This window comes from Hypomesus transpacificus, chromosome 11, assembly GCF_021917145.1.
Source record: "Hypomesus transpacificus isolate Combined female chromosome 11, fHypTra1, whole genome shotgun sequence".
NCBI lineage: Eukaryota > Metazoa > Chordata > Actinopteri > Osmeriformes > Osmeridae > Hypomesus > Hypomesus transpacificus.
In genome coordinates this window covers 14,736,234-14,764,163 of record NC_061070.1, presented here as the reverse complement: position 1 = coordinate 14,764,163, position 27,930 = coordinate 14,736,234, and the positions used below count along the sequence as shown (strand labels likewise).

The window sequence follows — 27,930 nt, the reverse complement described above, 5'->3', positions numbered from 1 at the left end:
GGATGTTATTATTTATCTCTAGTTGTGGGCTACATAGCCATAGTACATGGAAAAGCACTTATCCCTTGAATATGGTGCTCCTGCAGAGCCTCTCATTAAACTGTCCGCCCACACACATTTCCTAGACTTGCCTACCTGGCCATACATACACCCACAAGCACACACATCAGTACCTTCACATCCTGCACCCAAGGAACGATTTGTTGAAATCACTCATTAAACAAAAAGACTAGCTGGCCTTTATAATTGTAATGTGCATTTTAAGGGATGTACCAAACAGCATGTCACAAAAGCAATAGTAGACCATTTTGTTCAAACTACCTAAACTGGACTTTTTTGAAAGTTATAAAACAACGAATTAGGTTATGTAATGTCTAATCGGGAATGAGCAACACCCACACAAAAGGGTAAAGAAACGTTTATAATATAACATTTTAAGAGCAAAATATCAAAGCGAAAATTGTTCAGTGCTGGGACGTCTGTATTTTTTTCCAAAGACATCCCATGGTTCATGTCCATACAAATTATTTACAAAATGAAATGGTCATGCTGGCTTGATATAATTATTTGTGAAGTATTGTGTTGAAACAGTGTTGATGGTTATAACAGGCCTAGTCTTGGTGCCCCTCACAGTGTAGAGAAGTAATCCATGCAGCTCGTGGCCCATGTGTCTCGCCTCGGTAAGTCCTCTCCATCTGTCCTCACAGCGGGCTCCACGGATGGCTCCTGCCTTCTCGTTGCTTTCTTTCTGCTGAGTCAGACAGGGAAGGACTGTGTGAGGCCGATCCTCACACGAAATGCGGTATTCCTACCTCCCACAGGAGGGTCTGCCCTGCACGGATGCCAGATTTTGTGTTTAATTTTGCTTAAGCCTGGAGAAGCACAGGACAAGATTGGATCATAGGAGTGAGATCATAGTTCCATCCGCTGACATAAATATGATTGAAACGCACCAGGTTACCATTATCACAAGGATATCCAATCACAAGGTGTATTTATAAACGTCCGTGCAGGACTCAACCATGTAGAGGCTCTGCCAGGGAGCGACACTCACTTGGCATTTCCCTCCCAATATCAAGTGTTTGGGATCTCGCCATATCTCAAGCAATTCACTGACACATACAGGAGCTCATCCAAATGTTGAAAGGTCCCGAAGACACGCTTCAGCAAACATTTACACATTCACAATCCAATTAGTCTATGACCTTCATTTGATCCTTTTATCTACCCTCCTGTCTCCTTGTTCAGGCAGAGTGGAAGGGATACTGAATCAGTCATCCCATCTAACCCATCTAGAGTATGGGCTGCCCACACAAATTATTCTGGTGTCTTTGGCAGAAAAATGTAATATTATCTTATTTGTGATTATCAACAGCTATTGTTATGTAGTAAACTGTAAGCCTGTTGCAGCAAGTCAAATGCAAAAGCTGTCTGTTGTCTGGTCAAGTAGATCCAGCTCTGTTGTTCTTAGGTTCTTGATATTGGACATGGAAGGTGGGGGCATAGGACTACAGAAAAATGTATTACTTTCATAATAATACCCAAGAATGAATTGGGTAGGACATACAAGGCTAGTTGTATTTGACTGAAGTACACTGGTGCCTACTGCATGATTTACCATAGGATAATGACGCGTTTTCCTGCAGTAAAACAAGAACAGTATTTTTTAAATTTCTTACTTTCCTTCTGGGCCATTAGCTTATATAGGATTAGGCAAAAGTCATCTTTAAACATGTCAGTCCCTTGTTTATATCTTTGTCCATCAATCTGGCGGCAAATCAGATGTGATTCATTATCCACCTGGTCTGATTAAGGACTTCAATCTGTTTCAGCTCTCTGGGCAGAGAGCCAGGGGAAAACAGCCCCCTGCTCTGCCAATAAAAGCTCTGTACCAGGTGTGTGTATTTGTGTGATTACCTACGAAACAGATGGAGGGTTTATGACCATGGCTCTATAGAGAGCCGATAGAAGGACTGCAGCATCATTTGACTTGCTTATTCACACACACACACACACAAACACACACAGACGCTATCATCCCTCTGTCAGAGCCACTCTGCTCCCACGCTCCCTCTATTAGGTGGCAGACTGGCACTGTAGACTGGCAGGACATTTGGTGATGGACTGCTGTAATGCTGCCCAAGCAGCAGACTGAGACTGCAGTGGAACACTACGTGAGGTGCATGCAAACGAATATGCCACTGTTGGCTTCCTCCTCCTAGCACAGATCACACGAAAGGTGTGCTAGTTCTGCCCATCGATCCCATCAGGTAGAGCATGGTGGTTATGGAAGAGTTGACTGTTTATGGCGTAGCCACAGAGAGGAGAGCTTCCTCTCCAAAGTATCCATAAAATGCTGTGATCGGAGTCTGGCACCAGTGACGATGGCAGACTATTAGGCTGATTTGATCAAAACAAGGTTTCACAGAAAGCCTGGCAGACATAGTATAGGATGAGTGTGTTTGAGAGCACAAAACATACTAAATTCCACTGTTCTTGTTAGAACTGATGGGACAACAAAGTAGTCATTAATTACAGAAAAACCTGGAAAACAAAAACACTTATTTTGAAACTCTGCTTCTGAGCACAGATTACTTTTCCAGCCCCACTTTTTACAAATGACATCGATCACAAAAAGACATTCTACATCTTCATGGCTTGGTCTCTTCTTTATATACAAAACAACATTCATACAACATACAGAAGCTGTATTTTCATCATTATACAGGGTAGAGCACAGCTGCGTTCATTCGAGGGAGTTAGTTAATACTGATGGGGTATGACTCCTTCCTCCTCACATTCTATGACAAGCTCTCCTCCTAGACTGATGATGGCTCACCCTGCCCCAAAGATAGTGGAGAAGGTTGAAACTTCACTGAATGTGTTTTCTGCCCAATAGTGGGTTTAAACAGCTTTTCTGATCCACTGCATTTGCAGTACTTCGTTATAATCTATATTGTCTAACCTCTGTGGAGTAGTTCACCAACGGACATCGGTGTGTATTGGCAGCATATTATAATGTACATGATATAAACCTCTTTTTTACATGACGGAGTAGTAACTGCTAATAAATGTATAATCTGTTTATAACTTCTTCCAGAAATACAGTACAATACCAGGATACAGCACTACTGAACATTACAGCACTGCACCAGTAAGATTGAGAAGAGTGGATTTTTAAAATCCTTAATAAAAAACAATTAATCACAAAACATTTACAACCGTGTAAAAATAAAAGAAGAAGGGGGAATGTGCCATAAAGTGGATTTGGTTGTTAATGCACATGCATCTGATATTCATTCTGTACAAAGATCACTATAGAACATAAAATACATTGCTATGAATACTGTCATTCTTTCCAATTTTGCCCAGCATAACAGAACCCCTGGACCATAAAGGTCTATCATTCCAGCATGGATCTGACAGATCAGATCCTACCATCTTCACTGCAGAAATGTGAGGGAGATGCCTACAGCAATACGTCTGTTGGACAGTGCTAACATTTAAGAACAATACAATATGTTTGTATTGTTCTTAAATGCCTCAGGCTGGGGGCACCGGGCACCAAATCCTGTTAAACTAGACACAATCTATTACCTACAACCCTTTAACGACAGACATGACTGAGCTGCATTGTCTGGTGGTGTGGATCACACACACATAGACTGTAAGACAAGGGTGTAATGGGTTCATATATCTTGTGCACTGCTGTTTGAAACTACAAGGTGCACAGCCAGAAATAACATTTAGTCTGGCCAGCCCACACACTGCTATCACTGTTCCATGATTAAATTAATTTAGCATCTAATTCATCTAGTTCAATCATTTGGATGAAGCAATTACAAGGTGCTAGTGTTAGTTCTATCTCACACTGCCAACTCATGAGGATATGATCTGTAATGACAACTTAAATGAAATCCAATACATTCATCCACAGTTGGAAATAACAAGGTACAGGCACATTCAGAGAGATAAATGGGAACAAATAATTTGGTCAAGTTGGTTAGAGACTCTAAAATCAGTTTGAAACTAAATCCACGGTCCAATTCCCAGTGTTCCCCTCACAGGGCTGGGTGAGGACCACCTCAACTAGGCCGTTGGGCAGGCAGGGGCATAGGTGGGCAATTCAATTAACCTATTGATACATAAGTGCAGAAGGTCTGACTTTTGTCAAAATGACTAAGTAAACACACTATGCTATGTGTTCTCTAGATGGGTAGCTGTCCATCTGCCTGTCTCTCTCTTTGTCTGTCTGAGGGCCCAGTCTCCATGACGGCGATGCCATGTTGCAGTCAGGGGAAACAGACGGCGTTGCAAGGATGCAGACTCAAGCCTGCTCAGAGGATGCCTGGAGGGTGGAGGGCCAGGGGGCATGAGGATCAGAGTTTGATGGGTTGCGTGGTATGGGGTCAAAGGTCAGAGGTGAGAGTGGGACACAGTGGACCAGACCTTCTTCTCCTCAGGAGAAAAAGGACCAACGTCTCAGCTTCAGGGTCGATGGAACCTGCACATACAAACAGCACACACATGGGTCAGACCTATGCAGTGGTCTGGTCGTGGGGTGTGGTAACGGGTGAGTTAACAGGTCAACCACACCGCACATACCAACATGCCATAACAGTTGCTCGAATCTAACATCACATAATCTGAAGATTGAACCGAGTCTATGAGACAGTCTTTTCAATCTGAAGCAATATGAGTGTAGAAGAGAACTCACAACCTGTCTAACAGTATTAATATCTAGTCACTTGGGCTTCCTAACCTGGTGAACTGCTTGCTCTCCACATGGACTTCCATCTCTTTGCTTTTAAACTCATTCAATTCTTTACGGATAGCAGCCTGGAGAAGAAGAAAAACCATGGTTAACTCAAGGTCAAAATCACAATAACCTCTCACTAATGTGCACTGAGGGACCATGAATAGTAGATGATGATCAATTATTAAGTAAATTACTCTTTGTGGTATGTTTGCAATTCAGTGTAGAGGGAGCTGAGTGATATAGAAACCCAGTCCAAATTGGATGTTTCAAGTCCAGAAGAACCACTGGTCTTACTTTATCAGCAGGGGTGAGCCTGGTCCAGGGTTTGTCTGCCCGCCTGTCGTAGTCCTTAGCATCCGTCACCTCCACATACTCGTTAAAGCACAGAATCCTACGAGCCACCAGTTCTGCTACTGTGGGCCTCACACTTAACTACACGCGCATACAGGCATGCATACAAATGCACACACACACACACACAATATATGTGAATCATAAATGAGTGTTGGAGTGCATAGTAGACCTATCAGACATCCAGGGTAGTGGTGGACTCGTGAACAAAGAGACCATCAACATAACTAATGGTGTAAGTATTATATGGTACATCATTTCCAGACATGCCCTCCAGATGGAGTTGTTTCCCAATCATTCATCTCCCCATGGTGAGTCATCAGTCATTCCTAGCTGTGATGAGAGTGATTGACAAACTTTTGGCAGTCTACATGATATCTAAATATAGCACAGCAGGATACTGTACCTTTCTAGAGAGCCTCCTTTTAATCTCCTGAATGGCCTCATGTTCCTCAACCTTGTTCTTCTCTGCAGATGGAAAGAGAGACAGGAAGAGAATGGTAAGAAGATGGAGGACACAGACTCCTTCCTTCCACCATCTTCCAGACTAAATGGTGCTAAAAATGGCTTCTACACATGGTGGGTGCATGTGAATGTGTGTGTAAGAATGTGTGTGTGTGTGTGTTACAGGTCAAATGTGGCTGGGAGACTAGGTGAACTTTGACCATTGTAGTCCCTTCAGAGGCCTACCCATCTGGTTTTAATAGTGCACACACACACACACACACACACACACATATACACACACACAGTATAAATAGATCTCAACCTACTAAGCAAAACAAAACAATATGAGCACCTAGTTAGTAACCTTGTCTTTGCATGGACTGGAAGTATTGATATAAATGTTAACTTATTCCAGTTACATGATTGTGGTCATGAAAAAGCTACTTCTGGGTTTGTGGGAGAAATCGAGGATTTTCCTCTGTATCTGTATCACTCTGTATCACATTATAATTATTTGCATTATGGATCACAATCAGTAGATCAGGTATTGCCTTATAGGTATTGCCGTCTTAATACTTTCAAACCCAGAACCTAAACTAATAGTCACACCGTTTGTAGTGGAGACAAACAACAGTTTCTCCCAGATTCCAGAGTAACAAGAGGCCAAATTAAACATATACAGTATGCTCCAAAAAGAAAAGGCTGGCACTTATTAGTCCACAAAGTATTTGGCTTTACCAGACAAACCTCTTTCTGCCAGCAGAGCTCTCTGGTTAATATTTGGACTTTTCTTGGGGCTCAGTCCGAGCTAAATGTTTCCCCACATTGATTGACTGGCCACTAAACGTCCCAGACAGTCTGACTATGGGTCGAACATTGGCCTGCTGCCTCATAGACATGAGATCATGCTGCTGTATTAGGCCAGAACAAATTCAACTCCTTCTTAACCTATGCTATAATGCTGTAGTTTGAGCTGTTTGATTCTGTTCTGTGACATCCTCTTACGTTTCAGGATGTTCCTCTGCTCCAGTTCTTCTGTGGTGGGTCTCTGGCTCAGTCTCCTGAGAGAGGCAAAACATGGAGGATTCAACTAAACTACCCAAATACAAATACCTTAACATAATTAAATAAAAATGTTTACATAAACATAAGTATTAAAGCCATAAATATATGCAACATAAACATGTACAATTGTAACTTTAGGAAACCCTATGTTTAAAACATTAACCATAAACTAATATAGAACTGTGTAACATCCAATTGTTAAGACTGTTCTGGGCAGCAGAATAATCCTGATAAGGTATCAGTCAATTACCTCATCAGCCCTGTTGTAAAGGTCAGGATATTTCTGTGATTCACCCCCCCACTGATGAGCTCAATCTTAGATGAAGCCTGCTGTGTCAACACACACTTGGGGCAAGAGGTGTTTGTGTGTGTTTTGTGTGTGTTTTGTGTGTGTGTACCTGACGAGCTTGGAGCCAATCTGCTGTCGTATCTCATGTCGTTCTGTCTCGGAGGCGCGAGGCAGGATGTTTTTCTCCTCCAGCTCTCTCTTGCTTGGCCGGTTGCCCAGTTTGATGGCCAGGGTGTCCCGGCGGCGGATCTTACTGGCCAGGGAGCCTGGAAAACAGACACACAGAAATAAAGCCCCAGGATGTGTAGGCCCTGGGACTGAAGACTCTCACTGAGTCAAATTTAGATTCTATGGTTCAAAACTTGATTCTTAGGTTCAAAACGTGCTTTAGAGAAAATCAGGCTATAAAATGACATGTAGAGAGAAGTGAAGAACAATTGTGAAGGAAGGTTGGTACAACAAGAGAAGGCTGTGATTATGGGTAAATTAGATGTTAAAAACAAACTGAGGAATGCTTGGATGTATGTACATACATTCTTGGAAATGTACAGGTTCGACTACATGCAAGGCATATCTGGCTTAGACATGGCCACTGAATATTTTACGCAGGAGTAACGCTATGAACATCTGAAAATCCATTCCCATACTGGTTGTGTATTCATCCTCTTCTTCCTCCTCCTCCTCTTCATCGCGGTACAAGATTGGTCCGTCTGAGTCGGAGTCGCTGGCCTGGCTGTCTCTGGGCCGGTCAGGGATAAAAGTCACCTCAGGCTCCTGCACGTTCACACTCTGTCGCTCACCATCACCACCTGCTGGTCTGGTAGTATGACAGAGAACAACAGTCAACTATACACACGCACACACACACCTCAAGCCTGATGAGACACTCAAGCCCTTATAATGAAGTGGTATGTCAGAGTGCTAGTACTCACCTCTGGTGATTTTCGGTGCACCCCTCCCCATCACCTGATTGGGGGCTCTCTGCTCCTCCCTCTCCCTCTCTCCCAGCCTCCTGACTTCCCTGTGAGGAGCTGTGGCTCTCCCCCTCTGTAAAGGAGGTCTCCTCAGTAACAACGTTAACATGAGGGGCTTTGGCTCCAGCCTCCGGGTCAGACCCAGGCGCGCCGTCAACCTCCGCCCCTGTCTTACGGCCATCAGGAGTGGGCTTAGTCTCTGGGCTGAAGAGGGGATCGTGATTCTCTGTCCCTGGAGGATGGGTGGTCTGGTGATACTCTCCAGGTAGACTGTCAGTCTCAGGGGAGGCCTTGGGGGGGGCAGAGGATGATTTGGAAGGTTCAGACCTCCTGTTGGTCTTCCTGTCTGTCCCTGTGACATCCAAGGTCTTGGATCTTGGTGCGGAGGAGTGGGGCAGGGTTGAGGTCTTGGAGGGATGGGACACAGTCTTTGATGATTGGCCTGTGGTCTTGGAGGTCTGTGCTGCAGGCTTTGATGGGGCTCCTGTCTTCTTAGGATGGGAGGATTTGACTGCGAGGAGAGGAAGCTAGGTCATACTGATGCTGGTGGAATTCAGCAGCTAACAGAATTTCAGCAGCTTCCAATGCAGCTTTAAAATACTAGATTTACTTATGGCTTCTGTTTAGCAGTAGTCATTCACTTAAAGCAATACAAAACACATTTGTCAAACCCTTCTGGACTAAATTTAACAGCTCCATTCTGGGCAGCACTCTTGCTCAAAGAGGACCAGGCATCAGCAGATCAATAGGAGATTCAGTCAGAGCGGGAAGAAAAGAGGACATTCACATTGACAGCCAGAGGAGAGAAGAGAGCGATAAGAGGAGGAGGATAAGATGTAAATAAACTAATATAGGGGTACACAAATCTGATTTCTTCTCCGGTAAATTCAACACTGTGACCTACATGCTCATCACATGCATTGGTATCTCAGGGTCAAACAGGAACACACATACACAGACACAATCACATCCATGCAGTAATCCAAAACGGGAACATCGTAGTGGGCATCTTAAAATAGAGAAGTCCACTGATGCAGTCATTTCACTTCCCTGATTCTGCACAAGGAGAAAGAGAGAGAGACATATTTACAGGATCTCAGAATCTCATCCTGGTATGGGCAGGACCATGTTGCGGGGGTCACAAGGACACTGCCACATCACAGGAGTGGCTGGGCAAGGGGTCGGAGGGCAACGAGGGGGCAATCAGAGGGATGGCAGGCTGTCTGGGGTCTTCCTCATGCCAACACGGTCACTGGGTAATCTCCATGCAGACAGGCCAGGTTGCTCTGCCTGCCTACCTCACTAATACTCACCAGCCCCGCGATTAGTGCTCCTGGGGTTAGCTTTGGCTGGTGGGGCGGATGCAGGGGTGGATGTGGGGCCAGACGCAGGGCCAGCCTTGCTGCCTGTGCTTTTGGGAGGCTTTTTGGTCCCTGTTGAGGCCTCCTTGCGCCCTGCTGAGCCTGTAGCACCCCCTTCAGGTCTGGCAGGGGCAGAAGCTTTGCCTACAGGCTGTTTTTTAGTAGGGACCTCCGGTGTTCTGGGCTGCTTTCCCTGAGGAGGGGGTTTGGTGTTACGCCTCTCTGAGGGGGGTAGAGGAGGGGGAAGATATACTCCTCTAAAGTAACAAAACTCCAGAAAAGAGACAGGCGAGTAGAGGGTTCAAAAGAAGGTCAGACAGCACAATAGAATACCACGGCGAGAGATTCTGATTCTGATTTTCTGGTTCTGATTAACCTTATTTGATAGCCCCAAACAGACAAGGGATGGTCATTAAGAGAACATGAGACAGATCAGGCAGTGTATGTGTAGTTGTGGAGCTTTTGGTAGACCTGAGAAAGAGTCTGCATTTTAGTGTCAGGAGAACATGAGACATTCAGTGATCTTAGGTCTCAGTCTTCAGACTTAAGGGGGCCCTAGGAGAGACCAGCATTGGTCTTGAGGCTTTAGGGTGGCAGCAGTGGAGAGGATTACCAGGCTAGAGAGCAGAGCAGTTCAGGGTGGTTTAGGAGGCCCAGGAGGAATACACTCAGCCCCCTCTGATCTACCTTCTGATATAGACTGACAGGAGACTTTGATCTTTGGAGATTAACATGAAGGGATTTGTAGCCTTGCAGGAGGGGCTTAAAAACAGGGGTGTGTTAGAAGTGTGTGTGTGTGAGTGTGTGTGTGTGTGTGTGTGTGTGTGTGTGTGTGTGTGTGTGTGTGTGTGTGTGTGTGTGTGTGTGTGTACCTGCAAGCACTATGCACCGTAGCAGTGTACCATGGATAATGATCCTAATGAACTGGAAAACTGAAAATGCAGACTTCTTAATGGGTACGAAATGTGAAGGTCAATAGAAATTGAATTGAAAAAAGCCCCCACAACACTTTAAAAAGCATCCACTGGCCATCCTTTGGCAGGTCCTGCTAGATAATGTCTGACATTAGGAAAGGGTTTACTTCACTGGTGGATAGTGGCTGCAAAATTAGGTACACTCTCAGCTCTCTAAATGGCTTCAGGTCGATTCATTAGCTTCTGACTTGTGAGCATATGAGCATTCCAGAACTAGGACCCAGAGTAACGGTACCAGAATCAGCCCTAGACTCTCCAGGACCTGGGTATTCTCCAACCAGCACATCCAGCAGCTTGTTTACCTGTTCCCATCCCGTCCTCCATCTCCTCTGACGGCACAGCCTGCTCGTCGGAGGATGTTGTTTCCGATGACTCAATGTTGACTTTAACTTCCTCTGAGGTCCCACTGGGTGTTGCATGGCCGTTCAGCGTCTCTGTGTTGATTGGTTCGTCTGGGAGGAGGGAAGCAGGTCGGCAGTTAGCAGGACTTATGGGATTAGCATGGGTCACTTAACTGACTGAACCACACTTGTGACTAAAACTGCACTCTGACTCAATCAACACACGGACTGAAACAGAGATCCCCGGCGATCTACAAAACACTATGTCTAGAAACAACTCCTGCCTGACCCATCTGATTTTGTATGTGGTGATGCAGAAGCCCAGACGCCAAGCATGACCCCAGTAGGACCCTACTATGGCCCTCTGATGCTCTCCTGCTGGTCCTTGCTCAGGGATGAGCCAGACCTTGCTCAGGGATGAGCCAGACCTTGGTCAGGGATGAGGACTCCTCGCCGGATCAGCTCCTCTCTGCTCTGCCGTGTGGAGATCTTCCTCTCCAGCACTGTCAGGGGCAGCAGACAAGAGAAGGTCAGACTCATTACACTTACCAGTGTCTGTCAAACCCCACTTTCCAGATATTAAAGCAAGTAATTAAATACACAGTTGAGTGCATTCAAGATGCAAGATGCAATAACAACACAAATAGAATTTAGGGAGGAGGAAACTGAATTGCGAATGTGATGGGGAAGGTAGTGGAGCTCAGCAGCGGTTAATCAATGTCGAGATATTACAGTCATTAAAGCCCTGACCTTTGTCACAATAGAGCAGACTCTCTCTCTCCCTAACTCCCTTTATCTCTGTCTCTCTCTCTCACACACACACACACACACACACACACGCACACACAGCCAAACACACCAACAGTTGTCAGGCAGTCATTAAACAGCTGTGATATAGTGGCCCAATGCAATTCCAGAGAGACCCTGCCTAACAACCATCTTTTCTGAAGCGGAACACGGCTTGAATTCACAGCTACACAGAGCCCTGCACCCCCTCTCCCCCCACGGCCATATTCTCATGTTCCACTGTCACGCTGAGTTTGGGGATGTGTTCAGGGCGAGCAGGGCCCCCCCAGATGAGCTGGGTTCATCAAGCAGGGGTGACGAGACCTACTCTACACAGAGTGGCGAATTAATTAGACATCATTATGTCAATTATACCAGCATCCTACTCAGATGCACCATACACATGGCATCTACTTATGTGGTGTTAGAATGATATTACAGAATGTAGATGTTTGATTTATACTTTGATTTATGGCCTGAACTGATATTCCAACTAAACCAATGTCCACACTGCTCTTTCAAACAAGCATTCAACAGACACACACACAGATACACACACTCTGTCACGCACACACATACACACCTTTGGACAGGTCCTGGAACTTGTCGCTGGTCTTCTTCTTCCTCCATTTCCAGGGTCTGAACAGCTTCCCCAACGTGGACAGCTTCCCCCGCTGCTTCAGTGGAGCATTCTGGGTAGCAGGGCCGCCCACGACCACATCACAGTTGGCCAAGGACGCTTTCTCCAGTCCGTCAACTGTGGGAAAGGTCACACACACACTGGTCAGACCCCAGTTACATACATACATATACACACACACACACATACCGCTCTGGAGTATAAGTCGCATCAGTCAAAAAATGCGACATAAAGAGGAAAAAAACATATATTAATCACACTGGACTACATATCACATTTATTTCGAAATGTATTTCACAAAATCCAAGACCAAGAACAGACATTTAATCTGGAAAGGCAAGTTATTAAACTACACAATAGCACACAGAACAACAGGCTGAATAGGTGTCCGGTATGTTAACAAACACATTAACAGTTATTCAGCAACACAATAGCATAGAGAACATACCTGGGAGGCTGAATAGGCTAAATTAACATAACAAGCTAGCGAGTCCAACAAGCTAGTTCACCAAGCTCCTGATTTCATTCCACATCACTGAATCCGTTGAACTACTTTGGTTCATGTCAGTCAGTATAAATTAACATTTAAAACATGTTAAATTATATATATTTTGATATAGAAGTCGCAGGACCAGCCAAACTATGAAAAAGTGTGACTTATAGTCCAGAAAATATGATACATACATACATACATACATACATACATACATACATACATACATACATACATACATACATACATACATACATACATACATACATACATACATACATACATACATACATACATACATACATACATACATACATAAATATACACAATGAAATCAGCTTCACCTCTATTGAGGCTCATATATTATAAGACGTATTGATAGTCTTTCTGCCCTCCGGTGCATTTGGTCATTCAGTATGCAGATAAACACTTCTCTCCTTTCCCCTGGGTACCGCCAGAGAGAGAAATCAGTTCCCTACGCACTGCGCTAGCCTAGGGTGTGATACAGCGCTGTCATTTGTCAGTTTAATATCTCCATGTGAATGTTCAGAGTTTTGTGAGTTCCTTTTCTTGGCCAAAACGACCAGATGCCCGTCCCTCCCCAGGCACTCCCCTCTTCCTGTTTGACAAGCAGCAGCAGAGGGAACGGAAGCCTCTGGAACACTCCTGAGAGTAGCTACATGGTAAGTGAACACACACTCACACATATAATACACACACACACTCACACACACAGCTTGTGTGGAGGAAGAAGGGAGGTGTGGCGTTTCCTCAGGGCTCAGGAGAAGGAGGGGGGACCGGGGCGGCCTGTGGCTTGGCTCAACAATAACCTATCAATAAGCCACTGTACTCTACTGTAGACCTGTCCTCTGTCCTTTCATTTGCTGTGAGTATACCGTATGTGTGTGAATATGTCAGTGTGAATGTGTGTATGTGTGTTTATGTCCGTTTCCATTAGGCCCGTTGCACATCAGTAGTGTATGTGTGTAGAGGGTCATGGGAAGGGGAAGTGAAGAGAGATCTGTTCAAACAAAGCAATGTGGGGAAGTGACATCTCCCCAGACCAACACAGGACTTTCCCTCTGACAAACACCAACATCACTCAGACAGTTAGACTGGGGAAAGTCCTTCAGAAACATACACATGGACCTTTTTACAGGGGAAGGCCTTCACCATGACTGGCTCAGTGTTCTACACAGGTTTGCTGTTGACGTTGAGTCAGGAGTATGACTGTCACCCCGGGCTCACGGTCATATGATGGATTTCATTAGTGGCTGTGTGTGATAGTGTGTCGGAGCTAGGGGCTGCTCTTTCTGGGCAGCCCCAACCAATCAACACTAGACTGAGAGAGGCACACATATGCAGTACACGTACACATCATGGGTGCTGCTTAAATACTTCACTCGTCAGTATTGCTTCTATCCTCATCTTGTCCTTTCCCAGGTTCAATTACGCTGACTCACCAACACGTGACCACCTACCCTAAACACTGTAGTTAACAAGCTGGCAATATGAAGGCACAGCCGGATGGTATTGATGCTGATAACACAGACAGGACTACAAGCTATATCCTGGAAGTGAAGCTAAGTGATGCTAATATAGTGCCTCCTCCAAGCCCCAATTTTGACCCAGTTTCCAGGTCCCAGCCTCCAGCTTCTACCTCTGCCCCAGCCTACAGCCTCCAGCTTCTAGCTCTGCCCCAGCCTCCAGCTTCTAGCTCTGCCCCAGCCTCCAGCTTCTAGCTCGGCCCCAGCCTCCAGCTTCTAGCTCTGCCTCAGCCTCCAGCTTCTAGCTCTGCCCCAGCCTACAGCCTCCAGCTTCTACCTCTGCCCCAGCCTACAGCCTCCAGCTTCTAGCTCTGCCCCAGCCTCCAGCTTCTAGCTCGGCCCCAGCCTCCAGCTTCTAGCTCTGCCCCAGCCTCCAGCTTCTAGCTCTGCCCCAGCCTCCAGATTCTAGCTCTGCCCCAGCCTCCAGCCTCCAGCTTCTAGCTCTGCCCCAGCCTCCAGCTTCTAGCTCTGCCCCAGCCTACAGCCTCCAGCTTCTAGCTATGCCTTCAGCCTCCAGCTTCTAGCTCGGCCCCAGCCTCCAGCTTCTAGCTCTGCCTCAGCCTCCAGCTTCTAGCTCTGCCCCAGCCTACAGCCTCCAGCCTCCAGCTTCTAGCTCTGCCCCAGCCTACAGCCTCCAGATTCTAGCTCTGCCCCAGCCTCCAGCTTCTAGCTTGGCCCCAGCCTCCAGCTTCTAGCTCTGCCCCAGCCTACAGCCTCCAGATTCTAGCTCTGCCCCAGCCTCCAGCTTCTAGCTCTGCCCCAGCCTACAGCCTCCAGCTTCTAGCTCTGCCCCAGCCTCCAGCTTCTAGCTCTGCCCCAGCCTCCAGCTTCTAGCTCTGCCCCAGCCTCCAGCTTCTAGCTCTGCCCCAGCCTACAGCCTCCAGCTTCTAGCTCTGCCCCAGCCTCCAGCTTCTAGCTCTGCCCCAGCCTACAGCCTCCAGCTTCTAGTTCTGCCCCAGCCTCCAGCTTCTAGCTCTGCCCCAGCCTCCAGCTTCTAGCTCGGCCCCAGCCTCCAGCTTCGAGCTCTGCCTCAGCCTCCAGCTTCTAGCTCTGCCCCAGCCTCCAGCTTCTAGCTCTGCCCCAGCCTCCAGCCTCCAGCTTCTAGCTCTGCCCCAGCCTACAGCCTCCAGCTTCTAGCTCTGCCCCAGCCTCCAGCTTCTAGCTCGGCCCCAGCCTCCAGCTTCTAGCTCTGCCTCAGCCTCCAGCTTCTAGCTCTGCCCCAGCCTCCAGCTTCTAGCTCGGCCCCAGCCTCCAGCTTCTAGCTCTGCCTCAGCCTCCAGCTTCTAGCTCTGCCCCAGCCTCCAGCCTCCAGCTTCTAGCTCTGCCCCAGCCTCCAGCTTCTAGCTCTGCCCCAGCCTACAGCCTCCAGCTTCTAGCTCTGCCTCCAGCCTCCAGCTTCTAGCTCAGCCCCAGTCTCCAGCTTCTAGCTCTGCCTCAGCCTCCAGCTTCTAGCTCTGCCCCAGCCTACAGCCTCCAGCTTCTAGCTTTGCCCCAGCCTACAGCCTCCAGATTCTAGCTCTGCCCCAGCCTCCAGCTTCTAGCTCGGCCCCAGCCTCCAGCTTCTAGCTCTGCCCCAGCCTACAGCCTCCAGATTCTAGCTCTGCCCCAGCCTCCAGCCTCCAGCCTCCAGCTTCTACCTCTGCCCCAGCCTCCAGCTTCTAGCTCTGCCCCAGCCTACAGCCTCCAGCTTCTAGCTCTGCCCCAGCCTACAGCCTCCAGCTTCTAGCTCTGCCCCAGCCTCCAGCCTCCAGCTTCTAGCTCTGCCCCAGCCTACAGCCTCCAGCCTCCAGCTTCTAGCTCTGCCCCAGCCTCCAGCCTCCAGCTTCTACCTCTGCCCCAGCCTCCAGCTTCTAGCTCTGCCCCAGCCTCCAGCCTCCAGCTTCTACCTCTGCCCCATCCTCCAGCTTCCAGCCCCTCAGCCTCTGGCCTTCTCTCCCAGGGTCTTGGCTCCATATTGATATCAGAGCAGAACAATGGTTTTGCTTCAGCACCTTCTTTGTGTGGCTAATGACAGGAAAAACACTCATGTTTACAATCACCCCCCACAGTCTCTCAGAAGAGTGGAAGCCAGACAGATCAGGACTTAATCGGAGAGAGGTAGGAGTTTGGTTGGAGTTCTGACGCAGGTCCTGAGAACACCTCACAGATCACCTCAAGTTGACCAACACAAACATGGATCTCTCAGCAGAACAGGAAGAGAAAATGCAAAGGAGAAAGAAAGAGAGAGAGACAAAAATGATAGACAGACAATAAGCCAGAGAAAGATAAATAACATTACGAGGTGAATAATAGCTGGAGCTAACTGAAACTGAAACCCGTAGCGATGTTGTGAATATGAAATAAGAACAAGAACATTTCAACAAAATGCAGTACACTTTATTTGTAAAACGATGACTCGTGCAGAAAATGACGTCAGTTAAACTAAGTGTCTTTTAAAAAGACATCCAATGCCACTCATGGGTCCTGTGCCCTAACAAAGACAAAAGAACATCCTATTACACTAGACAACCGTCCGTGACAGGACCTCCCCATCCCTGCTTGGGTTGGTGCCGTTCTCATCTCTACACGCTCTCCACATGTTTTCTCCATTGTCTGCACATGCCAGAGGCTATAACAGCAACAGAGAGAGAGAGAGAGAGAGAGAGAGAGAGAGAGAGAGAGAGAGAGAGAGAGAGAGAGAGAGAGAGAGAGAGAGAGAGAGAGAGAGAGAAAGGGGAGAGGCTTCTTCACTCACTGGGGAAGGCTGCTTAACTTTTACAAGGGAACTTTAAGGTTATTTTGGGGTATTTTCAAGTCTTAAAAGTTTCCAAAAATGTGCCAATGTTGGCCAAATTTGACGGCGCAAATTAGCTGCAGACAGTAAACGGAAAACCATGTTACAGAACAATGATAGTGTCTGCCTCTCTGTCTGTTTGCCTAGATAACCTCCGGATAGCAATGACAGCTTGAAGTCCTACAAGTCACACCCCCACTTGGTCCATCCACCCATGCTGCTCTCACAGGTGCTAAACTTAGGCTACTATTGGAAAATGACTAGTGGAAATCCAATGACCCTTTAGAATGGGCTTATAGTCGAGTTAATTGATAAACTGATTGCTGTTGTGATTAGTTGAAGCCATCCCATACATTTTATGGAAGCCCAATGAATATAAATGTGTGTAACCCTGATGGTAACATCTTATTAATTGATTACATGCATTGGATGTGGGCTGGGGTTCAAATCCAGCCTGGGTCCTTTCAGAATGTAAACCTCTCTCTCCACTACTCACTCTAAAAACATTAAAGGTAAAAATACCTGAACATTTATTTAAATAATCTACAATGAATCATCCTATTTACAATTTAAAAGACATAACTTAACCATGATGACCCATCACAACCGAGCCGTTACAGTCCCATCGATGAGAGGTTCTTGATGAGACTTGAGGAGTTAAATAAAACTTCAGAACTCATACCTCTCTACTAGGGACCGTAGAAATATGAAGGCCTATAGGCTCTTTCCTTAACGGAAACTTCAATCTGAACAAAAAAAAGCACTGCCTTAAGCAGTTTGTTCATAAATTAACAATGTGGGGAAACACCTTGATCCTATTCTTTTCATTTTCTTTCTTATTTTCTTGTGTTTAATTTTCCGGTTTAATTTAGGCCTACTTGGTGAATTCATGATTTAAAGCAGTGTGGGTTTATTTAACTGTGCGTGTGAGTGATACAGAATCATGACCACGGAAACTTCACACTTACGGAAACAATCACAACAACAAAGTGACATTAATTTAACTTTAGGGCAAACGCATATTAAAGTCCTCTACTTTGTGCATACTTAATAAACAATTACGCGTATCAGGCTGTGATGGGCTAAAGTTAGCCAAATAGTCGTTGAGACGAAGTAAGTAACATACCGACTTCCTGAACAATGAGATAGCGGAATGCGTTGCGACGAGTGAGCAGCACACTCACCGCTTGTGTTGTGAGACAAGGTAGAGACAGCCGCCTGTCCCATTGTGTCGCTACTGTCTCCGGTGCCCAACGATAATCACGCCTTCTCCGACGTACTTTCTTGGCGAAATCCTCGCGCTTCGTTTCGTTTAACGTTCATTTCATCAACTGGTAGCCCACTTGAGGCCGTGTTCCGTTGTTGAACAGTAGTTCAAAACTTCGTTGAGTCTCCAGGGCAGTTTGTAACCTCCCCCTGCCTCAACGCAAGAATGCTTGTCATTCTTTATTCAGATTAGACTGTGTAAGGACCCGTCACGGGATAATCATCCTACAGTAGGCTACGGCATAGCGGTTACGCTTTTACAATAACAAACCGCCCTCCACACATTAACGCTAAATGCAGATCATATTTTGAAAGAACGCAACACATCTGATCAGATGCAATTGTGAACCCTCAATATTGCCTGTGATGTGAACCCAGTCAAAGTGTACCTCTCCTAACTTCAGTCAGAGGGCAGTGACTGTTTCTTGAGCGGGTTGGCTGTTGGAAGGCCTGAGGGTGGGGTCCAGTCAGAAAAGCCTTCCTAGCTGTTTCTCCCCTGGTCTGATTTACCGGGACTCAGCTTGGCTCCTGAGACTAAGAACAAAGAATTGCATTGTCTAGATACTTTGTTTCTTTCTCAACATGCACCTTATTGCCTCACAGCCATAACCACAATATCCTCATAAGAACAGATCATCTTCATCCCGACTGTCAACCTGATGAAGGCTCTTATACACTATTTGGTAAAATACTAAATGAACTTCCAGTTGTGTGTCTACAACATCTTACCACTTTCTGCTCTCATCTAATTCCCCTCCCACTGACTTTGTGATTACAATGTTATGTGAACTGATTTGGAGAAGCGGGCGGTTTGCAATTAGAACATGCTGTTACTGTGACTTAATGCTCATGCTCCACCTTCAGCTCACACCACGTAACCATACTTCAAAGATGGCAGGCTGGGGTAAAGGGCTCGGTCACTATGACGTATTTGTCTACACGCTTGCTCCAGGGTTTCGACAGTGTGTGTGTGTGTGTGTGTATGTGTGTTTGTCAGTTCTGCAGGATCTCATCTCACACCCTGTCTGCTGTGAGTCTGTATGAGATAAAATAACTCTAAATAACTATACCTACATACAGGACATACAAAACCCCAACCGTAACGCACTCCCGCAAACACACAAGCACACAAGCACACACAGTTCAGTACAAGCATGACAGTGGACATAAGGCTCAATACAGATGACTCATAGTCAGCGGCCTCTGATTATGCACAGATGAACAAGTAGTAAAAATGGACGTTTATACTATGATAAGGCTACTTCATGTCACACCTCAGCCCTTTGTTGAATAAGTGATGAACCCTGAAAGTCACAGATTGGTTCTGAATAGGAGGAGGAAGAGGAAGGGGTGGGCCTATGTATCTTCTGGATTTACAAGAACCTCTTGTGTTTAGATTCAGAGCAAGACTGCCCTCTACTGTTGAATAAAATATCTACCTGTAAAAAACATCCACAACCAGTTGTCATCAACATCTCACTAAATAAAATGTGCAAAACCACTCAGGCAGACACTATCATTGCACAATAACATTGTTTCCCTCTCATTCTGCCAATTTCCTGACAAGTGCTTCTGGTTGCAGGGAATTTCAAGTGTCAGTTCATGACACATCTTTTGGCTCAGTTCACTTGATTCTAAGCAAAGCTTGTTCTCCAACCACTAGAGAAATATTAGGGACTCCTCTATAAATTGTTACCTCCACAACAGAAATTGGTGCAAACACGTGTTAAGCAAATCTTATGGACAGACCAATCAAAACATAAGTAACTATTCAGCAACATAAGTGTCTTAAGAAATACATAATTTACCATTATATATGATGACATTAAAAGACATTCAGGTCCCACTGGAAGCGTATACGGTGGATTTGTGCAATGGATAAATAAATGTATATTTGGAAAATCTGCAATGCATGAAAATGTGCCTATTCATCACTATATTTGTCATTCTGACGCAGTCAAGGATGAGAGAGTCTGACTCTGATGGAGAGATGAGTGAGAGAGAGATGAAAGAGATGAAAGGGTGATATAGAAAGAAGGGAATAGAGCCAGCTCATCAGCTAGCGAAGGAATACAGGAAAGGAAGGAATCGTGAATTATTTACCTTACTGCTCAGCGGAACAAGCAGGTAATTATTGTTTAAGTGCTGCTTTCTAGATCTTTCTCTCCTCAGATGATTTATTTATTAACTTTAAATATCTGGGTAAGTTCCAATGCCTGGTAAAGGAACTTTTTTCTTTCACTACACATCATGTAAATATACCCGCAGTTACAGTACTTAGTGCTGCTCATACTTGTTTAAAACCTTAACGATACCAAAGACAGAGATTATTTTACATAAAGCAATAGTCATGCATGTGGTCTAGTCTAGACTCAGTGTAGGCTCTTGTATTTACTCTGCTGCCTAACCATGCAGAGAACATCTTCAGCTGTGTTATAACAGTTAAAGTATTCTGACTCATTCAGCTCCCTTAAGAGAGACAATAATAACTGACTCTGGTTTGTATTTAGACTGTGTGGGTGCGACTGGACTACCTCTCCTCTCAGGCAGCGAGCAGTGGAGACTGAAGAGCTTGGGCAGAGAGGCCTCGACAAGCACTGCACAGTGACCACGGAGTTGCCATGTGAGAGGTTCTACCACTTCAGGTCCTTGTTTAATTATGAAGGTCTCAGTCAGAATACTGGAGTTATGTGTCTGAATACCTAACAGCAAGACTACAGTGGCAAGGGAGCTGTATGATGAAGTTGACTGTATTTTATCTGTGCATTTTAGCACAGAGTCATCCTAAAACCAGTCATGGACCAAGTTTATTTTGAATATTGTGGGAGGTTGAGGACATGTATTTAGAAACATGACTAAGGCACAATCCTAACCAATAGCATAATGTATATGAATGTTTTTGCATGCTGCACACAATGTTAAAACTCAGTGAAGTGTGCTGCAGTACAACGGTATTGTTGACCTTCAGTTCACTATGAAATAAAGGTCAGGCAGCAGTTGCATGCATACTGGATGCCTGTCTACTCACACAGTTCAATAGCCATATACTGTACATTCATTTGAAGTGAATTCTCCCTTTGCATTTAAAAGCAGTCCTCCAAGTGAAACCCGATAGCATGCTTGTTTTGTTTGTATCCTTCGGCCATTACGGCAGCGTCCTTCCTGCGCTTCACTAAAGTGTTGTAGGTAGTGAAATCAATATGTGGCATCCTATCAGTAAGAGGTTGAATCTAGCGAGGCTGGGAGCAGAGAGCTAGCTGGGCTCTCTGTAATGTAGGACGGTTAATTATAGCAGCATGCTGCAGCAGGGAAAACAGAGCATTATGTTTCACCCAGCACACAGATACAAGCTAATGGCCATGTTGATGTTGATTAGTATACAGCAGAGAAAACTAAAAAGATGAGCTGGAGAGACGATCTGGGCGAGAGACAATAGGACCGACTAGCAGCTAACAGGGGATGAAACAAACTAGTGAGAAGTTTTTACCTTGCCATTTCTCGGAAAAGCTACTGTAACTTGAGCCCTAGCCATTTGACAATGACACACAAACACTGGGAAGCCAAATAACCAGTGCCTCTCTTTGCAACCATGCATTATCTGATCACCCCCCTAAATTGAAATCCAATTGGTTTGTTCAGAACTGCCATGAGTCTGGATTATACGAAAGGTTGAAGTCACTGTCCTGGTTATAAATGGAGGGACTAAATGAACCACTGGTTTGTATTATCACAGTTCCTTTATGAGTGGCTCCAGGGCCTATGCAGCATTCTGATGGCCACAATGGCACTGCTTGTTGGAACCTGATAAGTCTGATTTTTCTCGTATCGGCCAAATGTGCTCCTGTAGTTCTCTGGTTCAAGGCTTCTTGAGAATTCAACTGCAAAAACAACAAACATTGAATAGTCCCAGTAAAGGCAATTTTGAAAAAAGGATATTTCAAGTGACTTAAGGTTAGCAATGTTTGGGGGAAGAGTCTGCCTGAAAGCTGACTCATGGAAGGACCATGCAAATGTAGAGATCCTGTCCTTAATGGATGGTGCACAAACAAACACATACACACACAAGCACACACATACACACACACACACACACACTGCTTTGCCTTGTAAAACATAACTTCCATAAGACGCACACACAAACACTGGGTCCTGGGAAAGGCAAAACATTCCTCTTTCAACAGTCGTCTTGAAATATATATGAACCCTGGCTACACCTTATTCAGGGCTGTGAAAAAAGACAATCCTGTTTTCAATATGACATCACCACCTCTGGCTGGTAGCCTTACAGGATGTGATGTATAACATGGCTCATGAAGCCTGCTTGGGGTCTGTCTTTGTGTGTTTTAACCAGGTCCTCGCTTCTCCCTGCCAGCCTTGTGTCCATTACTAGATTAGAATAGGAGTTGTTACACGGCGAAATGTTGTGACATCTTGGCAGTGGTAAATGAACCTGATCAGATGACATGCATGGACCAAATATAGCCTGCCTCTTTAGCTCTAGTGGCTTAGTCATGCTCTCCGTCTGCGACGCTATGGGCATCACAGGTATGCATAGAACATGTATTACGGGCTTCGCTGTTTTTGTCATACATGTGGGTAGTATTCACATGACGCTACTTTTGTATTGTAAACATAATCAAATAAGCATAAAATAATCTCACAACCTAAACAACAATAATCTCACAACCTAAATCAACACAAAAACAAAAAAGCTTTATAAATTAGTTTTTCTTAGTAAGTTTCAAGGCTCCATACACCCAGTCTGTTCCAGGCAACACAGGGTTATACACTACTAGATACTTCTCAACAAGTAGGCTGCTGGAACTTGGACAACCAGTTTAAAGAGCATCTCCCTCTGGCACACAAGGACACACACACACAGAAACATACACACAAATGACAGAGATAGTAAATGGCACTCACGAGCATGTTCCATGACTGGACCAGGAGATATGGATCACCCTTGTGAGCTGATCCTTCCTTTTCCCTTGCACTCTATCTTTCTGCCTTATGCTCACTCTCTCTGTCTCCCTCACTCTCTCTGTCTCCCTCTTGTTCTCCCTTCCTCCGTCCTTTACTCTCTCTCTCTCTCTCTCTCTCTCTCTCTCTCTCTCTCTCTCTCTCTCTCTCTCTCTCTCTCTCTCTCTCACTCACTCACTGACTCCCTCCCTCCCTCCCTCCCTCCCAACCTCTTTTTTTACTCATTACTTCTCTACTGTATTTCTCTCACCTTTCACTACTCCCTGGTGCCACCTCCCTCTCCTCCTCCCTCCCTTTCCCTTCCTCCTCCTTCCATTCCTCGACCTCCTCATGTGCGGAGAGACTCAGTCTGCCGATCATCAGCGGTTCCTCCTGGCTGCATGACTGCCTGTGCCTCCTTCCCAGGAGGTCAGGCTGGTAGTGGGGGAAAAGAGGTTGTGGTGGTGGGGGGGGGGGGGGGCGAAGTGGTAGAGGAAAAGGGGGATGGGAAGTGGGGGAAAGGGTGAGAGGAGGGGAAAGCAGGGGAGGGTAGAGTGGAGAATCTGACCGAAGAGGACAGAAGGGTGAGTTGAGAGGAGCAGAGGAGTCTGGGTAGGAAGGGATGTGCAGGAAGCAGGGGAGAGAGAAAAGTGAAAAAAGGATGGCTGACAAACAACCATTATCCACATTAGCAGGTCTGATTGAGCCAGGGCATTAGCTGGAAACTCCTTGTTCATTGGGGCTTTTAACTCTCTACAGACTATTGCCTGAGGATAGAGAGAGAGAGAGAGAGAGAGAGAGAGAGAGAGAGAGAGAGAGAGAGAGAGAGAGAGAGAGAGAGAGAGAGAGAGAGAGAGAGAGAGAGAGAGAGAGAGAGAGAGAGAGAGAGAGGAGAAGAGGGAGGGAGGGAAAGTAAAGGAGATGGATCAGGGCTTTAAGCAAAGGTGAAGCAAAACAGAGACAGACTGTGCTACTGTCTGTAGATAGAAAGCCCTGTAACCTTCCAGCACACACATCCCTCAAAGTGGGCTAAAGCATTGACAAGAGACTATCGAACATTTCTGGCTAAATGTCATTCATATATGCCCCACCTGAAATTTGACGTAGTTAAAATTGGCCAGTGTTCTACATGTCAATCACTGTTCTATCTTAGCCCAGGAACCAAGGAGCACAAGCAAGACGCTCAAAGAATTTCGAATGAGACAGCGTCAATTAGACGGTAGGTAATTGCTCTGCACTATAGACAAAAGACAAGGGTCCAAAAGATCATTATGCTATTGACAAGGAAATGCTTTGGTCTAGAGCGACAGTCAGTATGTCTGCAGTTCTAACCCCCCCTCAAACCTCCCTTGTCTCTTGTGGTGCCAGAAATCCTGACACAGACAAATAACATAGTCACATCATATACTTGGTTTAAAGCCCATAATAACATAACATAAGGAATTCCTAGTGGTAGGCGTAGACTAAAAGGTATGTGTGCACCTTATATTCTGTGTCCTGCACCTGTACTCTGGTTAACATATTATAGAGTCAAATCTCAACAGGAGCGTCTGAACAGATGCACTCACAGCCACTCTCCCTGTGGATCAGAGTCCAGGTGAAATATCCGGAGGTGGAAAACTCAGGTTAGCCTAACATAATCAGTCTTGTTTAATCCTTCCTGTTTGAACAGCAGTATGAGCAGTCTTTCGCCATTACAACAAGGTGACGACCAACATCCACATCCTGTTGCTGTGGCAGAGTATTAATGTCCCTGTCACATGTGACAGGTTAACCAGTCGGGGTTACTGTTTAATATCTGGTCCGGGTATGTATAGGACAGGAATATGCAGCAAGGTGCAATTTGGACATGGTTTAGACTGAGCAAGCAGAATATCAGCTCTGCTTCAGGTTTAGGTTTAGGTTAGTTTATGTGTTGTACTAGTGTAAGAATTTGTTTGCAGTAGTAGTCATCCATCTTGACGTACATTTTAGAAACAACCCATACCATAGATTAAACAAAGTCAAGGTTCCAATCATTACTAAAACCACAAAAGTAAAAAAAAAATAAAAATAAAACTTGCTTCTATAACATCTGTGCAAAGTTGCTTTGACTTGTTCATCTGAGTTTTGGCTGCTGGAACAAAGCTATTTTGACACCACTTTGATCTATACTTGAGACTGTAAATTCATCCAGAAGGAAGATGCAGCAGAAGACGTCATTTGAAATCTGGGAAACTTCTGGGTCTTGATGAATGATACACACAGAAACACAGTCTGATGCATAGCAGGGCACTCATGCCGGTGGCACTGTTATGTCATGACGGACATAATCCGGCTGTCAACAGGAGATGATTCAAGTCCAAACACTCATCCTGGATCGAGGCTACCACCACCTTTCTTTCTTACTGTTCTACTTAGAAAAATGATCGTCTTAAAACTGAGTTTTGATGTTGTTCCTATGTGTTGTTCCTATGTGTTGTTCCTATGTGTTGTTCCCATGTGTTGTTCCTATGTGTTGTTCCTATGTGTTGTTCCTATGTGTTGTTCCTATGTGTTGTTCCCATGTGTTGTTCCTATGTGTTGTTCCTATGTGTTGTTCCTATGTGTTGTTCCTATGTGTTGTTCCTATGTGAGGACTTTGTGGGAGTTAGTGGATTTGAAGCAGGGAAGTTGTAACCCTGCCAGGGCTGGAATGGGACAAAAAAATGGCGCTGGCATTTTTGCTCAGACCGACCCACCACAATCGGTCGGACTCTGAGCCACTGCATCTGACACAAGAAACAGAGGGGGAGGGGTGGAGCCTGTTAAGAGATGTGATAGGGCCAGCCCAGTGTCAGTATGGAAAATGAACAAATGGGCCGCTGTCCCTGCTTTATGGCCCGGTCGTTGGCCAATTTTCAGTTTATAAAAAAAATTATATATATATATATATATATATATATATATACAAATAAAAATAATATCGGCCCCAAGTGCGTCGGCCCACCGGGCATTTGCCCGGTGTGCCAGATTACCAGTCCAGGCCTGAACCTGCTGTAAATGTGTCCCTTGTACAAGAGATGAGAGCACCAAAATATGTAATAAGTAGTTAAGGCATCGATGTCAAGCTATTTCCAGAGGAAGAGAGAGAACTGGGGCTGCCTATCTGCTCCTGTGTAATTACATGACTCAGGCTGTAGGGGCAGAGGAGGGCCTCTGTGATGACACTGAGGACCCTCCAACCCACATATTATCCACAACAAATCTTGCTCTCTCTCTTTCCGCTTGGAGACCCTGGGACTTCCCTGCAAACCTTTAGGAAAAAATGGAAATTCGCTCTTGTAAATTAAGAGACAAGCACAGTAATTGGACGGATCAGAGATACAATAATACATGAGAATTAAACTGTCAAATCTGTTAAGAGAAACAAATTATGAATTAATACAAAGGCTAGGTTAAATATGTTCTGTTATTATTTGTATTTCAGACACACCAGAACAGGGTCAAGAAAGTTACAACAAAAGTACCTTTATCTCTCTCTAGTGGCGGGTTTTGAAACTGCAGTTCAAGTGAAAACTGGCCTCACAACTGGTCTTTTGCAAGCTGAAGCCCTGAGGTCTTGTCCAGTGTTAAGGCCATAGCAGCTGAACCTCAGTCTATCTGAAAGTAGGTTCAACCTCACCCTGACAATTTCTCCGGCAGATTTCTACGATATGTCTACAGGCCTCATTTCCTGTCATTAAAACCCAAAATTGCAAAACATTTCCTGTTGCACTAAGGTCAAAACCTAGGAGATGGACAAGAAGATAAAGTGTACTCCCACGAAAAGAGAGAAACAAAAGAAACTAAAATGTACAAAATGTAATATAATGACTATTTCAAAATATGTCACTGCTGCTGTGCACACGTATCCAGAGTAAAATCTAGAGGTTTCTGCTCTGACCTCTGTTGTGTGCATCTGTGGTTATCGCTCACCACCACAGCCTGAGTAGAAAATGAAAGATGATGGAGTGAATGTCACATTGCTAACCCACCCAACACCCGGCCAGAGAACAGAGACTGGTTACACCAGGAAGTGGTTTAACTGTTAGAAAAGATGCAGTGGGTGTGATGTAGCATGAAGAACTGAATCAAAAAGAGTTAACACTGTTTTGTGGATATTGTGGTACAAATAAATAGTTCTAAAGCAATTTAGTTCAACTATGGTTCAATTATTGTGTGTTCCGTGTGTAAATGTTTCCTTGGCTTGCACTGATATAGTAGTTATCTACTTCTAAAGATACTCACACACCCTGATACCCTTCTAAACTCTGTTATTACAAGACATGATGATGTATTGATGTAAAAACGCAATTCTGTTCACGATTATAATATGGGGTAGAACATTATTCTTTAGATTCATGTTGTGATCTCTATAGAAAATACTTGAGAGAGGACAGAAGGACAGAGGTAAACGTGAGGGAAACGTGAATTGTCTCATCAACTGTGTAGACAAGACAATAGGAAATCCAGCACATACCCCCTGTTCTGAGTCCATAACTCTCCCCACCATTACCATTATAGAGAGAAATTACTTATCAGATCAGCAGCATCATAGCATCATCAGAACACCATGATAAATGCTGAGAACACTCCTAACACTTTGATGCCTTAGCCGGACATTATATTGGGCCAATGGGCGTAGTACTACTTTGAAATATTTTACCTGAACATGCTCCTCGCAGTCTGTACAATAGTCTTGACCTGAAACCTGAAGTGACGTCACTTTGCGAACGAACTCTTGGCTGGGGGCATATCGATGAGAATCTGATCAACTCGTTGTAACTGTCTTCATCAGCCATTTAATCCGAAACACATTTGTAGACGTCTTTAACGTCTAACCCGACTTCGCGTTCTGCTTCTATCCGGCTTCTATATCCGAAGATGAACAATGTTCTCAACCCC

The 27,930-nt window shown here is 45.2% G+C and overlaps 1 protein-coding gene across 7 annotated transcripts; it reads right to left on the bottom strand.

Moving 5' to 3' along the window:
- Nucleotides 1-2,650: 2,650 nt before the first annotated feature.
- phactr2 (phosphatase and actin regulator 2) lies at nt 2,651-27,930 on the bottom strand. Of its 7 annotated transcripts, none has more exons than XM_047030293.1 (13): nt 27,692-27,930; nt 11,931-12,104; nt 10,990-11,064; nt 10,523-10,672; nt 9,199-9,468; nt 7,844-8,396; nt 7,559-7,728; nt 7,021-7,177; nt 6,563-6,618; nt 5,517-5,578; nt 5,054-5,191; nt 4,763-4,839; nt 2,651-4,504 (listed from the first exon to the last, which is right to left on the bottom strand). In XM_047030293.1, exons 1-13 carry the CDS (start codon nt 27,825-27,827, stop codon nt 4,489-4,491), a joined length of 2,034 nt encoding a protein of 677 aa, XP_046886249.1. In that variant the 5' UTR covers nt 27,828-27,930; the 3' UTR covers nt 2,651-4,488. The 7 variants fall into 7 exon arrangements, with proteins under 7 accessions (XP_046886249.1, XP_046886252.1, XP_046886250.1 ...); XM_047030296.1 differs by lacking the exon at nt 27,692-27,930 and adding an exon at nt 22,990-23,136; XM_047030294.1 differs by lacking the exon at nt 27,692-27,930 and adding an exon at nt 17,985-18,729.

Excerpts from the sequence above, each read along its gene's own strand:
- phactr2 (XM_047030293.1), bottom strand. The coding sequence starts at position 27,827 with ATGGCTGATGAAGACAGTTACAACGAGTTGATCAGATTCTCATCGATA. Across the intron at positions 12,105-27,691 it reads ACTGCGAGGAGCATGTTCAG|TTGACGGACTGGAGAAAGCG; the intron begins GTAAAATATTTC and ends CCTTTCCCACAG. Across the intron at positions 5,192-5,516 it reads AAAGGAGGCTCTCTAGAAAG|TTAAGTGTGAGGCCCACAGT; the intron begins GTACAGTATCCT and ends ATGCGCGTGTAG.